We start from the raw sequence: 15509 nt of genomic DNA, 5'->3' as shown, positions 1-15509 counted from the left end.
CATTAACCACCCTGTCCCTTGCTGGAGGTGATTCTTACCCTTACCATCTTCTTCAGTGTACTGGGTATATTAGTCATCAAAATGGTAAATTTTGGAACAATGTAATTTGCTCCATCAAAAACGATAAAAAAAAGTGGGGATATTGATTCATAATCAACAAGCAGAACTAATCTCTTAATCTTTCCTGGAAAAGTCACAAACTATGAATTTTATCACATGTCAGCATGGAAACTATGATTTCTGAAAAGACACGGGGATCCAGAAGCTAAAGGTAACAACGATTTTAATAAAGGTTGTGGTGCTTGTTTTGTTATAAAACATCTGCAGAAATTTTGGTGTCATGCAAACATTATCAAAACCATAAATGTACAGTGGCTTTGGGTTGTTGTTTTGATTTGAAATATTGTTTTTATTGATTTTTTTAGAGGGAGAGATAGAAACATGGATGTGAGAGAGAAACATTGATCAACTGCCTCCTGCACACTTCATACTGGAGATCAAGTTCGAAACCTGGGCAGGTGCCCTGCCTGGGAATCGAACCAGGACCTCTCAGTCCATGGGAGGACACTCAGTCCCCTGAGCCACACAGGCGGGGCTGTTTCTTTGTTTTAACATCGGATGTTATAAGCATTGTAGGACAGTGGTTAGCACATAATAAACATATAATAGCAGCAACTTTGGCAAGTGATGGATCAAGTAAGGCAGATAATTTACTATAAAAAGCAGTAGTCAACACAAAACAAGTAAACATGATCCCATTTGCATTTTTAATGCTCTATATGTATCCATACATATGTACACACACACCTGCATGAAGAACTGGATAGAGAAAGATCCAGAACAATGCACAAGAGTATCAACAGTAAGTGGGTTTGGGGAGTGGGATGGAGCTGGAGGAGGGACTTCCCATTTTTGTTACTTGTTTATTGTAGAATTCTAACAACTAAAATATGTTGGCATTGTCATGTTTAATAAAGAAAACAGCACAAAAAAGCAAAAGTCCATGGGTTAGCTCAAAAGTAAGAAGACAAAATACACTGTCAGGTGAATCTGAACGGGCTACTGATGCGGTGCCTGAGAGTTTACAGAATCAGAAAATGTAGACCAAGCCGTGACAAGTCAACACTGGCCTGGAGGTCCGCCCCTGCCCCTTAACAGCCATGCATTTCAGATAAGTCGCTCAAACTATCTGGGCCTCAGTTTCCTCTTCTATAAAATGAGAGTTTGAACAGATTGCAGACTTTATACAGATATTTAATTATGCAACACATCCTGTCTCTGAAGCCACCGCAATACTCACCCATGTCTCTTCCACCCCGCAGTTCTGAGACACACAGTCTGCAAGGCACGACGAAATGGGACAATTCTCTACCTCTTCCCACCTTTGTAACCTGCCTTCCTCCTGCCATGCTCACCCACTCACATGATGGAAGCACAGACTTCTAAACGAGGGAACTTCTAGAGTGTTCTCACTTTCCTGAAGCTCTCTTGTTTCCGTGTACGATGTACTCACAACCTGGATGTTTGTTCGCACTGTACAAACCTACCTATTAATCACCTACAAAAAGCAAAACATCATTGAGAAAGTGACCGGGATTAGCACAGGGTCCCCAGCTCACTGTTGGGGGTTCCTTTCAGCATGTCCTGCCTGCTTTTCCCAAGCAGCACCTGGAAGTAAACATATTTTGGGAAGTGACATGGCAACTGGTGTTTGTATGTGGAGACTGCTACCGAAAAAGCAAATTTGGAAATTATATTTATAAATTATGTCCAAAATTTAAAAAGAGAAAAATGAAATGAGACAAAACTATTTTTGTACCCAAAAGAAAGACTGGGAACTCTTAAGAAGATACTAACACAAAATCTAAAGTTCATTAGGGAGCAAGGCATTATATGCAGAGCAAATATACAGAAGTGGGAAACATTTTAAAAGCTGTGTATGGAATATGGAATGACCAAATTGGGATTTGGTGGAATGGTAAATAAGCTAAGAATAAAATAAATTTGGGGGCATGTTCTGTTGAATCCTGATGGTTTTCAGCAGAAGTTATTATGATTCTACTTTCAGTTTAGAAATTGTAATATAGTGATGTGGTATAGATGAAATTAAGAAAGGAAAGTCAGGATCAAGTCAAATCAATAACAAGGCTCTTGTAATAATCCAAATGAAAATGGTAAGGACCTTGCCTGGCTGGGGTAGCTCAGTGGTTGAGCATCGACCCATACACCAAGAGGTCATTAGTTCAATTCCCAGTCAGGGCACATGCCCAGGTTGTGGGCCAACTTCCCAGTGAGGGGCATGCAGGAGGCAGCCAATCGATATTCTCTCTCATTGATGTTTCTATCTCTCTCTCTCCATTCCTCTCTCTAGAATTTAATAAAGAAAAACCATTTTTTTAAAAAAAGAAAGAAAACAGTAAGGACCTTAACTTGAGTTCTAGTGATGAAAAGAAGAATCAGCATTGATGAGAGAGGCAATGTAAAGCTGATATACACTGGACATGTAGATGAATTCAGTTTGATGGGGAGATAGGACTTCAACTTTTTCACTATGAAAATATCATAGAGTCAGAATAAAGAAGCTAAGCGAAAAGAAGCTAGCTCTAGAGCGAAGATATGTTCATCTGATGTGGATGCTGAGGATAGAGTGTTGAACAAAATACATAAACTTTCCTATTCCATAAAGCTTGGTGTTTTGTTGGGAGGGGAAAAGAATATCAGCAACTAACTTAGTAAGCAAGCTAATTTGAGATAGTGATAGATGATAAGAAAAAATCAAATAGAATGACATGTTCTTGGAGAACACCACCAAGGGATTGAGATTGAGTGCTTAAGACCCTCCCTGAGTCCAGGAGACAGCTTGAGCTAAAACCTAAATGGACAAGGAGAGGGAAGATCTTTCCTAGAGGAATAACCAGCAAGTGCAAATGCCCTACGGTGGGACTGAGGTTGGTGTGTTCAGAGGTACAAATACTAGTCTGTCTGCTTGACAATGATGAGGAAAGGTCAGGAGGGTAGAAAATGAGACAGAGAGAGAGAGGCCAGCAGCAATCAGATCAGGTGGGTCCTTGTTGGCCTTGGTAAAGAGTCTGATTTCATTCTCGGTCAATGCAAAAACATTGAGGGTTTTAAGAAGCAGGGGGCGGATGGAGTGGAAGGTTGTGCATGTGACATGATCTGATAATTGAAGTTAGTGTGGGGGATGAGATGCCCAAGGGAGAGTCTAGAGGAAAGAACCTTAGTGAGTGTCTAACTGTATTAAAGCAGCGAAGAAGAAAGAGGAAGGTCGAAGAGGTGGGGCAGGAAGCAATCTCGCGCTAATGCACAGTCCCCGAGAGAGGAGGAAGTTTCACAACGGAGGGAGTGGAGCATTGAAGTCAAGTGTCAAATGAGGCCAAGAGGTCGAAGAGGCACTATAATCAGGTGTATCATATGATTTCCCACTCACAAAATGTTTTAAATTCAACTTTGATGATTTACTGAGGGAATATACTTAGTCCAAGGCTGTGTACACACCTCCTGCTGTGTGGCATTAACACTTGTGTAGATGACAGCTGCAAAGTGGTGTTTTTTCCTTTAAATGTGGGACTGGTTCTGTACTTATAAAGTACCACCTTTAAAATATGTATGTTTCTGCTGTACTTTGGGCAAATATTTCTCTTTTTTGTTTGTTTGTTTGTTTGTTTGTTTTATGGATCTGAGAGAGAGAGGGAGAGAGAGAGAAACATCCATGTGAGACAGAAATGCTCAACCAGCTGAGCCACACCAGCCAGGACCAAAGATTTCTTCTCATAATTTCTATTGGTAGAGTAGTTCCTGTCTTTTCTAGCCTATCATATAGAACTTCCTTAGGAATAGCAATTCAAGCAGAAAGAAAAGAGACTTGCAATCCATGCCAGACACTGGACTAGATTTCAGTTATGCAGAAATGAATAAGATAAATATTGTTTTTAATGCTCTGAACTTGCCTTCCAGTGGGGAAGAAATATAAACAAGAAGAAGAGTAGAGAGTAATGAAAGGTGATAGCAGAGGCTTCTGTCCAGGATTTGAACTAGGGAGGCCTTTAAAGGAAGGGGTATTTGATATCTGAAACATGAGCAAGAGTTAAGAAACAGGATGCCGATGAAGTTGTGGGAAGTATGAGGCACTTTTATGTGTCAACTTGGCTAGGCTACTGTTTCTGCTTAATCAAACACTGATCTAGATCTTTCAGCTTATGGAATGAGGCACACCCCCACTATCTAGGGTAATCTTTCTTTCTTAAGGAAACTAATTATGGACTTAATCACATTCACAAATTACTTTCACAGAAACACTGAGATTAGCGTTTGATTGAATAACCAGGGGATGTGTTCCTGGCCAAGTTGGCACATGAAACTGGCCATCACAGACTTTCCCAGGAAAGAGATCAGCATGTGACATGTGAATATATTATAATATTGAATTTGCAAATCTTTATTAGATTCTTTTAAACTATGAATCATTCTTTTAGTTAACTAGTAAGGGTTACTTCTACTAAGTGTATGTTGTCTTCTTTATCTATTAATAGTTGTTTGATTTTTATAATTTTCTTCTGAATGTCCTTGTATTATTCTTCAGGTGCCCAAAATTCATAAGAGTACAGGATTTGTGGCTCTAACCATTAACAGAGGGTAAGAAAACGGTAGAACTTTTCCTTAACTCACTGTGTGAGTCTTTACATACCTTAGCAAACCTTTCTGACATTCTAAAATTAAACACTTTAAAGTGAAAGTCACACTAATGAATTGTAAACATCTTCTTTACGTAACCAGACTAATAGACCAATTTTTAGTATAAACTGAGATGATCGTAACTGTGATATCTTTTATTTCATTGGTTCATAAGTAAAAAGACTTCTTTGAGAGATAAAGTGCAGTTTCAACTACCACAGGGATGACAGTTCTAGCATATAGAAGGCAATCAACAAATATTTGGTTTTTGGACAAAATGTGGGAAAGAGGGTTCATTATTTTAATTCAAAGTCAGAAGTCACAGAGATAAGAAAATCTGAGCATGGAAAATAAGAGGAAAATGAAGTGAAGCTAGGCAGAATGAAATAAATGCCATACAGCTACAAGTAGCACGGTCTGTAAACACTGGTTTTAATGGAGACATGACATAAGGCTTTATGGTGTCAGTGTAATTGACTAGGGAAAGTTTAATTTAGTGAAGAAACCTGAGGTGGTTGGTTATTCTAGACTGAAGCAATACTTTGCAAATGGGATTATGTATTTTTTTAATGTGAATAAAAACTCAAAACCCATTAAATATAGAAATTATCAATAATGTAGCATTTGAAAAAAATAATGTAGCATTTGAAAAACCTAGTTTAAATAGAAGGTAAAATTTTCCACTAAAGCCCTTCAATTCTCTTCCCCAGGAGTAGTGTTAATACCTGCATGTGTGTTGATTTCTAGGCTTTACCTTACACTTCTTGTGATAATTGATGCAACCATTTACACATACAGACATACACCCTTCCTTCCTTCCTTCCTTCCTTCCTTCCTTCCTTCCTTCCTTCCTTCCTTCCTTCCTTCCTTCCTTCCAGAGGGGCTATACAGATTGGCTAAGAACTTGCTTTATTTTCTCAGTAAATAATGGTTGTCCATCTGGTTTTACACATAATCTATTTTCTTATTTTTATTGGTGAAACAGTATTCTCTTGGGAAGACATATTATAAAAAATTACTTAACCAGACCTGGATGGTTTGGCTTAGCGGTTAGAGCATCGGCCTGCGGTCCAGAGAGACCTGGGTTTGGTTCCTGCTAAGGGCATGTACCTCGGTTGCAGTTTGTCCCCGGCCCTGGTTGGTCATGCGAGTGGCAGCCACTTGATGTGTCCCTTTCACATTGATGTTTCTCTCTCTCTCCCTCCCACTCTATCTAACAAAAAAAAAGGAAAAATATCCTCGGGTGAGGATAAAAAAAAATAATTACCTAACCATTCCTCAATTGATTTTTAGTTGTTCTCAGTTTCTTTCAAATAATTAATTCCAGCTGCCTTTTGTTATTATATAGCACTATTTTTTAATAATCAATGCTGCAGTGAACATCTGTGTGTGTGTGTGTGTGTGTGTGTGTGTGTGTGTGACATTGGGTCTGTAATATAGGTTCCAAGAAGTACAATAACCTATTTGGAGTTATGCAGAGATTTAATTTTTATTTATGTTGTCAGATTTTCTCTACTATATTACCAATTTACACCATGGTCAGTATATGTAAATTCACAATTCCTTAAATTCACGAAACCCTCATCAGTCATTCAATATTTTTAAGCTAATTTGAAAGCAAAAAAAAAAAAAAACCTTACCATCTTGCTTTATATTGTATTTATTATATTATTTGAAGAAGGGAGTAAATAAACTTGAAAAGATGTTTCTAAGAGAACAATATAGAGTACATGGCAGAACTAGAGACTGTAGGCTGGAACACACATGGAAAATTTTTATATTAGTAAAAGTCAGAGATCACAAAGGCTTAAACCAGGGCAGAAGGCGGAGCCTCTGCTCCACAGGTAAGAGCTTGGCAAGCAGTGTGTTGACTTCCTTTCACTGTCAGTAATGTATGGACATGAGTTGGAAAGTATGTCTCTAAAAGCTGAAATTTTTTTTCTTTTGGAGTTGGAAATTATTCAGTACTTCCAAATTGCACAATACATTTAAGGCATTATATATTCAGCTACTTAAATTTAAATGATGAATCCATTAATATGTTGCTTGAAATAGAGACCATAGTCTTTGTCTTCCAAAGGATATTTTAATCAAAATATTAAAAATAAGCTGGAGTCTCATTCAAATAGTTAATTCCAGCTGCCTTTTGTTGTAATATATCATGAATTATCTCTCTGATGGATGGGCAGCCAAATGCAGATAAAATTAGCTTTGCAGTCATTCATTTTAAATTGCCCTTGAATCATTTGGAAGTAAATTCCATTTCAGAAGAATATGCTTCAGGTCTCAGACAAAGAGATAATAGTCCTATATTTTATGATATAAGCAATAATAGTTTAAGTCTTATGATTCAGAAATACAGAAACTTATGTATTAAGTTGATGAAAATTAAGGCTTGATATATAGCAATAAAACCAGCAACATAAAGCTTCCTAGATTGATGTTCCTAGTATAATATTTTCCTGTCAAGAATTAGGTGGAATGAAAGTCTATAAAAATAATACATGGTGCAAAGATTTCTTTTCTTATATATAGACGAAAAAACAAAAGGCTACATGAGATAACAGAGAAAGGAAATACTGAGATTTACCTGATTTCTAGATAAAAATGACAATATCATTATTGAGTAATGGTAGAAAGAAGAAAATTAAGTCAAGTCTTAGAGGAGAGTAACATGAATAATAGTGTTCTATCTAATTCAGAAAGGCTTGAGGTTAATATTAAATTCAATGTACAAAATAAAACCAACTCTGGAAATTTTATTTTGTTAACTGGAATGAACTTCACATAGAAACCGTATTTAGCAATGCAATTAACCAATCATTTTTGCCCAAGTAGCATAGTGAAGTCAATATCAGCATTTGGGATGTGCCTTTGTACAACATATAAGAATTTGGAATAACTGTGACATGTTACCAGAAATGAGTTCACAGTCTGAAGTTACTGTTCATACTCTGAGTTTTTATGATCATCCTGAAGACTTCAGGAGACTCTTCAGATATTTTTATTAAAAAATAAAGTGGCAACAGGATGCACTCAATGATCTCACTACTGAAAAATTAAATTGTTCTTTTATAGCTTCCGTTTTTAGCATGACCATAATAGTATCAGAAAGCTGGCTTACTTGTGCAGTAAAATGCATTGCTGTAAAATGCTGGGAACTGATCTCAGTGAACAGTCTACCAGCTCAAAAAAGACTCTCCAACCTTATTATCCCATGTGTTCAACAGTCCCCTAGTGACCTGAAAGCACAACCCTCCAGGTGACAGGGATTTCCTTGTTCTGGGTCAGGCCCAAGGATGGACACCGGGGTGCATCCAAAAGGGAAGCCACGACAAGATAAAAAGCACACACTTTCACGTGCACACCACTGCGGACACACGGGCTCAGAGATCTCACTGGGTTCTCCGTTTCATAGTTCAAAAAGCCATGTCTTTTCCCAGGAAACATCTAATCACCATAAGAAGCTGGGAAACACCAAATGTATTCCAAAATGAACATTCACTAATAAAGATGTCATTTTATTTCTCAGACTCTCCCCAAAGTGCAGTGCTCCGTTCACTGACATCCGTGGACAGGCCAGCTTCCTGGCTGTGTGAGCCGTCTTGTCACACAGGACCTGCACTTGGTTCAGTGCCCTGCTGTCACCATCCCTGAGTTCTTAATGCGTTTTTAACAAGGATTCCCCAGATTTTCATTCTGCACTAGGCCACACAAATTTTGTAGCCAGTACAGATTGTAGATATCATTGTTACAACCCCTTATATTTGTAACTGAATTTGAGGCACTCTAAACTCTGAAATAACTCGGGGAATCTTTTAGGAATGATCAAAGTTGCCAGTATAATATTTGTGCTTCTATAAGATTTGTATTGACCTCCCATGTGCCTGGCACTGTGCTAGACTTGTGGAATGTAAACATGAAAACAACATAGTCCCTGCCTTCAAAGAGCATTGTTTTCTAGTGTTAAGCATTTGCTGTTATGTATTCCCGGCTTTTGAGACTTGGGAGTAGTTGCATAAAACTGGTTGCCAAAACTGAAAAGTAGATTCTTCCACACATGTGTGTGAGGCCAATGCAGAGGAACGAAATGTTCATGGAGAGGTATCTGTACGTGATCCTCTTTTTCTTGCTAAAAATACATGGTATTTGGAGAGGATCATTTTTTTTTCCCCTTATTAAATACATATAGATGTAACCATGCTGGGTGCTTAAATACACAGAAGTTTTCCTTTCTACTTTTGGTTGAGGAGAATTGCCTTGCTTGTTTAATTTTTAAAACTTACCCTGTGAAAAAATATCCAGATGACGTTACATAAAAAGGCGATATATCTGAAACACCATTATATCTGAACATTAATGTTGACACCTAGCATTTTTTTCTAGAGCAAGGAGAGTGTTCTCTTAGCAGGCTCAGCCTGATGGTTGGGGAACAGTCGCCTGGGCGGGTGTCCATGGGGGGCATGGAACTTAGGCTCACTGTTGTGAAGGAAGAAGTGAGGAATTTCACTTTGTTGTATCCATCCCACCACATATATCTTACTGAAACAGGGTTGAAAATTACCTTCAAAATAAATGTCATTTCCAACACCTGACTTTAGTACTAGAAGTGATGTGCCATATTGCCTAATGTGAATTCATCTAGAGCATAGGCTTAAATATAGTGTGTGCATATTATGAGAAATATTAATAAGTTGATGTGCTGTGGTTAGTTAAGGCATCTCTCTAGATAAAATTTAAGACATGGGTTCATACAGAGCTGGAGTGATATATAAAAGAAACACTGGATTTACCACACAATGAAAACATTTCAAATGATAAAAATAATTCCTTAATAACTTTCACGTTAAATGTTTTTAAACAAACGTCTTGAAAAATCAACACTTTATGAAGCTTGAAACGAAGGCATAGACTTATTTCTCTTTATTTGTGGTGACCCTCTTGGTTTAAAAACCAAAATGAAGGAAATACAAAGTTAGTTTGTCTATACATTTTTTAAAAAATACAATATTGAATCATTACTATTTTTTTCCCAGCACTTAACAGAGTCCCTTTTGACTTGAAAACATATGTGTAACTTCCCCAGCTTCCATTAGGCTTCCCAGCAGCTTACACTAAAATAATCAGAAGAAAGAAATACGTGCAAGGCCGGGTAATCAATGTTTAGTGCCTCTCTATCCTTCTGCAGAATGTAAATGTAAAACCTCTCTGCTACATTATTGAATAAGGTAAGGAAATATACAACCTTCTGGTGTCTCACAAGCATCATTCCTTTTGAAGAAACAAGTCTCACCTTCTAAATCAGTGACTTGAAAGGCTTTTTATATTCTGCACACCTAAATGTATGTATTGTTATGAAAGTTATACGTAAGTCCTTGTGTATGAATATACGCCAATAGTAAAAAAAAAAAAATGAATATATGCCAATAGTAAAAAAAAAAAGTCTAATTGACCCTCTGCCTTCATGAATAACAATCATTAAAAATAATAACTAACACTTTACAGCATTTGAATCTGATATTTCATGAAGTTTTATTGATTATCACCACTGCCTGTCATTATATGAAACAGGAGTACTTCAAAACAAAAAACAAGAAAGAGTTGAATAATGCCTTCAAGACGTCAGCTCCACGCTGATGGCTCTCGCACCTCGATCCCCATTCCTCTGCTTCTCTGCACACGTGCTTATTGAAGCAGTTGTGAGTGTCCTTGCATATTGACTAAGGAAGATGAAATCGATGGGAACAAAGTTATCCTCCAGTAACCTGATGGTTTGTGTCCTGTGGTTTAACAATAGGAAAACCAGAAATGAGGCTCTGCCTAAAGAAAGTGAATTTTAAAAATAAAGTGAGAAAGAAAACTAGCTGGAGGAACCATCATTTACCTCCAGTGTCTGGAACTGATCATTGCAGAGCAACTTTGACAGCAAGTTTGGTCTGTGGTGCAAATGAAGCCAATTTTCACTGCAAAGCAAATTGGCAAAGACCGGATGGCATTGCTGTCCGATAGTTAGTCCACGGCCTTCATGAAAAACGCCCAGGCCAGGTTCTTAGTGGACAAATGTCCACGTAGCCAATGGCTGTCTCCCAAAGCAGGGCAACAACTGAATGAGTGATGAAATGAGTTTCAAGGTAACATCTGAGCAATCAGTCTTTTAACTGTCAATACTAGACCCTATGTTTGCTACTGTAAAATCTTTTCATTTTGACCCTAGAGTTTTCAATTTACATATTATCCTAGGGTGCTTAATCAACTTCAAGATTGACTTATGTATAGTGTATTAGAAGGCTATATTTTAACTTTGACCTGTGAAATATGATAATGGGATTTTTAAAAGCACTTTTATTATTTTCTATTTTTTAACTTGTAATTATGCATAACCCAAGTTAAAAGAAAACATGCCCTAAAGTGTGCAAATATCTCAAGCAGTTTTTACGTTGTTTATTCATTGGTGTTGAAATAGCAGGTGACAGCCATATATTTGATAATTTTCAGTGATGTAAAAAATGAGACTATTGCCCAGCCAATGTGGTTCAGTGCTTGAGCGTCAACCTATGCACCAAGAGGTTGCCGGTTTGATTCCTGGTCAGGGCACATGCCCAGGTGTTGGGCCTGATCCCCAGTGGGGGGCATGCAGGAGGCGGCCAATCGATGTTCTGTCTCATCAATGTTTCTATCTCTCTCTTCCTTCTTCTCTCTCTAAAATTAATAAAGAAAAAATGTTTTTAAAAAATGAGACTATTGTTCTTCATGACAATATTTAGTAATATTATGAGAATGGGTTTGACTACTCATATAATACATATGACATTTGAGATATAGTTTCAAAATAAGATTGAATGACGTTGCTAGATTTCAAGCTCTATTGTGGCTCTGCTGTTGCCCACCTTGAAGTTATAATCTCTATTTCTAGCACTTAGCATAATTCTGAACTCAAAAAATATTTTTGGTTAAGTGAATGTATATTTCATGTGCTAGAATTTTTTAAAATAATGATAGATTTGATCCTTAATTCATGTTTCTAGTATTTCTTCTCAGATCTTTGCAAAGATTTACCTGTGAACCTTCTACTTTTCAAACAAATTTTTCAAATGAAGTTGATTTTTCTTTGGTCGGCTCTCAAGGGTACCACTGTGTAGTGGGAGGTGTAGTACGAACTATATCTGGAAGATCACAGACATTGAGGAAGAAAAACTTGAGTTCTGATTACAGTTCTGTTTTTCTACCTGTGTGCTCAGGGCATGATATTTATTCCCCCTGATGTTGACTTTTGCCATGCATAAAAATAATAATCTAAAATCCTTAATTGAACAACCAGTCAATAGACCTAACATACTACCTAGTGCACAGCAGCATTCAAATTGTTTAATTATATTATGAGGCATTATTTTTAAATGAGTAGCAAGTAAAAGGCAAGCGGTTACCATGTTTTGAATGTTTTCCATTTTTTTCTTGTTCTACCAGACGACGACTTTTTTCATGAACTGCCAGAAACGTTTCCATCTGATCCACCAGAACCTCTGCCACATTTCCTTATCGAGCCGGAAGAAGCTTATATTGTGAAGAATAAGCCTGTAAACCTGTATTGTAAAGCCAGCCCCGCCACCCAGATCTACTTCAAGTGCAATAGTGAATGGGTTCATCAGAAGGACCACATAGTAGATGAGAGAGTAGACGAAACCTCGGGTAAGTCAGCCATTGCATTTAGACTATGACCTAGGATTCACTTACTATTTTAGCTTGTTGTCATACTGCTTTTTCAATCAGTGAAATTGAAAGTGGAGTTATTATTCTGTGGCCAATAGTTTTGAATCAGTTTGGTTAATATTTGGTGGTCTCCTTCTATGCATTGCCAAGTAAAATATGATCAATAAATCTTGACTCGATTCCCGTTGGACTACGTGGAACTAAAACATGGTCATGCTAAGAAGATAAGTAATGAGAATTCATAGACTGAAGAAATGGTAAATGTCATAGTGAAAGATGCCCATAAATTTTACTTCTGAGTCAAGTCTGGCGTCAGGTCTAAATATCCTGAGATTGGGGAACATGTTCAACAAAGGATAAATTATACTCATTTACATGACTCTCCCATGTTAATTCACATGTATAATTTCTCCTTATAGTTTTTTAGAACAGTTTGTAAATGTTATAGATTCAAAATATCCCGTATCCTTAACTTACATTGGAAAAAAAAAAAACAAATCCCAATTACATAACTTAGCTACAGTTAGATTGAGGGTGATTGCAAAGAGTGAGGGGGTGGGGTTCGGGGAGAGGAGAATTGGTGAGTCCTGCCACACGGTGTGGACGCATCCTGGCCTGGTGGAAACCCCTGACTCTGTGGCTCTTAAATGTCATCCCTGACGGTAATGCTAAAAGCATAGAGAGGATGGCGTAAGTTTACATAACCTGTGAAATCTAGGTTGGCTATAAAGGAAACTTTCTTGACAGCAATTCTTGACTCCACAGTGGGTAAGTTAAGATGATTGTGGAATCTCCGAGAGTTATTTTAAATTAGAAAAATATACATCTTTCTACAGTAGTTTGAGTGTTTTTGTTTTGTAGCAGGGAGCATAACAATTTGAACTTTCAGATTGCTTCCAGATCTATGATTTTATAAAATGAAGATATATATTTTAAATATTAAGACTTCACTGATCAATATTTCCAAGCTAAATAGTAACATATAAGACAAAAATTGAAGCATTTAAATATCTTCATTTTCATGCTTAAATATCTCTACATAGCAAAATGCATACATATTTTCAAAATTTTAATTTTAATTAATCATATTTGTATCCAAATGTGGGATTACCCAAGGACAGGCAAAGACCAGCACTCGAGAGAGGTCTGCCTTCAATGTCTCAAACAACATATTGAAGTTATGGGACATAAGGAGACAGAACAGACTGTGGGAGGGCTGAGAAGAGGCATCTTTCTAAAATGCATATAAGCCATATATTTTTATAACACAAATGGTCTGAGAAAATCAGGTGGCAGCTCGACCTAACTGCTCATCAATCTGTGATTCAATGTGCTCATTGCAAACAAACTAACGACTGCAGAAGTGACTGAGAAGCCAACTGTTTGGTAGCTGACTTTAGGGAACTGTCCCACCTCTTGGTCTGATTGCTCAGAAAATAACTATACCAGATGTCTTCAAAATCTCAAGTGAATTGAGTTTTATTTGTTTTAGTTCATTTGTTTGTAAAGATTTTAAACACAGAAATTTTAATGGTAAGAAGAAAAAGAAGGAAATCATAATAGCTAAAATGAGAATCACTCACATATTTAGGTTTGCCTTGACTACACTGATGACAATGCCAATATAGGAAGACCAGAAATAAAAATGAAACTGCTTGCCCAGCCCATGTAGCTCACTGGTTGAGCGTCGACCCATGCACCAAGAGGTCGCTGGTTTGATTCCCATCAGGGCACATGCCCAGGTTGTGGGCCTGATCCCCAGTGGAGGGCATGCAGGAGGTGGCCAATCGATGTTCTCTCTCATCCATGTTTCTGTCTCTCTGTCCCTCTCCCTTCCTCTTTTTCTAAAAATTAATAAAGAAAAAAAATGTTCTTTTAAATAAAAATAAAAAGCCTAGGCTGGTTTGGCTCAGTGGTAGAGCGACAGCCTGAGGACAAATGAGTCATGGGTACCTTGGTTGTGGTTTGTCCGGCCCTGGGCCAGGTCGTAAGACAGGCACCTGTCGATGTGTCCCGCTCACGTCGATGTGTCCCTCTCACATCGATGTTTCTCTCTCTCCTCGATCTCTCTCTCTCTCTCTCTCTCTCTCCCTTCCTCCCTCCTACTCTGTCTGAAGATAGATAAAAAAGTATCCTCCGGTGAAGATTAAAATAAATAAATAAATAAATAAAAATGAAGCTGCTCTGCTATTGAGGATCTGCCAGCTTCATATATATATATATATATATATATATATATATATATATGAGAAACATTGTATATTTACATTCTATAAAACATTGTACTTTTTCCACAAAAATTTAATTAATATTGTATAAACCAAATTTGAAAAAATACCTCTCAAAACAACTGTAAATGGAAATATATGACATTTTCATTCAAATTCCGGCTGGGACAGTGAGAGCCTAGGGAAGACTTGGTGGCTACAAGCTACACACAGTCCTCCTGAGATTCATGGACAGAGAGGAATATAACACACCGTTTGGTTGTCTCTCATTTTCACCCAAAACTTTACAAGAAAGCCAGCATCCAGATGATGCATTACCATTAAAGTTAGGAAAAAGTCAAAGATGCTCACAGATGTCAGTATTATTTGGTATTTTTCTCAACATACTGACCAGTACAATTATATAAAACCAATTCAAAAGATGTAAAAATTGTGAAGAAAATGGAAAATGATCATTTTTGACAAATAGTGTGATATTTTTATATATGGAAAACTTCTGTTTCAAAGGAAAAATTTGAAAACCATCAAGAGAATCCAGAAAAATGGCAGATAAAAGATTTACATAACCACTTAACTTTTCTAAGTACTGATAGCCAATTCAAATTATAATGGAATAACAGATACCATTTAAACAAACAGTGTAAAAGAAAATATGTAATCATAAAGTTAACAGGAAATTTAGAAGAAAAATATTAAATTTTACTCAGAGACAAAAAAAAATACAATGACTTTAGTAAATGGAAAGACACATCTTGTTATTGGAGACAAAAACAATATTTTTTAAACATTTGTTGTTTATAAATAAGTTCTTAAGTCCAGCAACATTATATGAAAAATAATTGTGAAAATAGCTGAGAGAATTCTGAAGTAGTAGTATAATGA

General features: G+C 37.0%; 1 protein-coding gene across 2 annotated transcripts in view; it reads left to right on the top strand.

Moving 5' to 3' along the window:
* The window catches only part of UNC5C (unc-5 netrin receptor C), a 369308-nt gene that overhangs the window by 197610 nt on the left and 156189 nt on the right, over positions 1-15509 (top strand). For both annotated transcript variants that reach the window (XM_036269940.1, XM_036269932.1), the window contains exon 2: positions 12157-12378. In XM_036269940.1, the coding sequence (XP_036125833.1) occupies positions 12157-12378 (222 nt within the window). The remainder of the gene's footprint in view (positions 1-12156; positions 12379-15509) is intronic.

This window comes from Molossus molossus, unplaced genomic scaffold (assembly GCF_014108415.1).
Source record: "Molossus molossus isolate mMolMol1 unplaced genomic scaffold, mMolMol1.p scaffold_m16_p_1, whole genome shotgun sequence".
Lineage (NCBI taxonomy): Eukaryota > Metazoa > Chordata > Mammalia > Chiroptera > Molossidae > Molossus > Molossus molossus.
The sequence above is the reverse complement of the archived record's forward strand: the minus strand, read 5'-3'. Positions and strand labels throughout refer to the sequence as shown.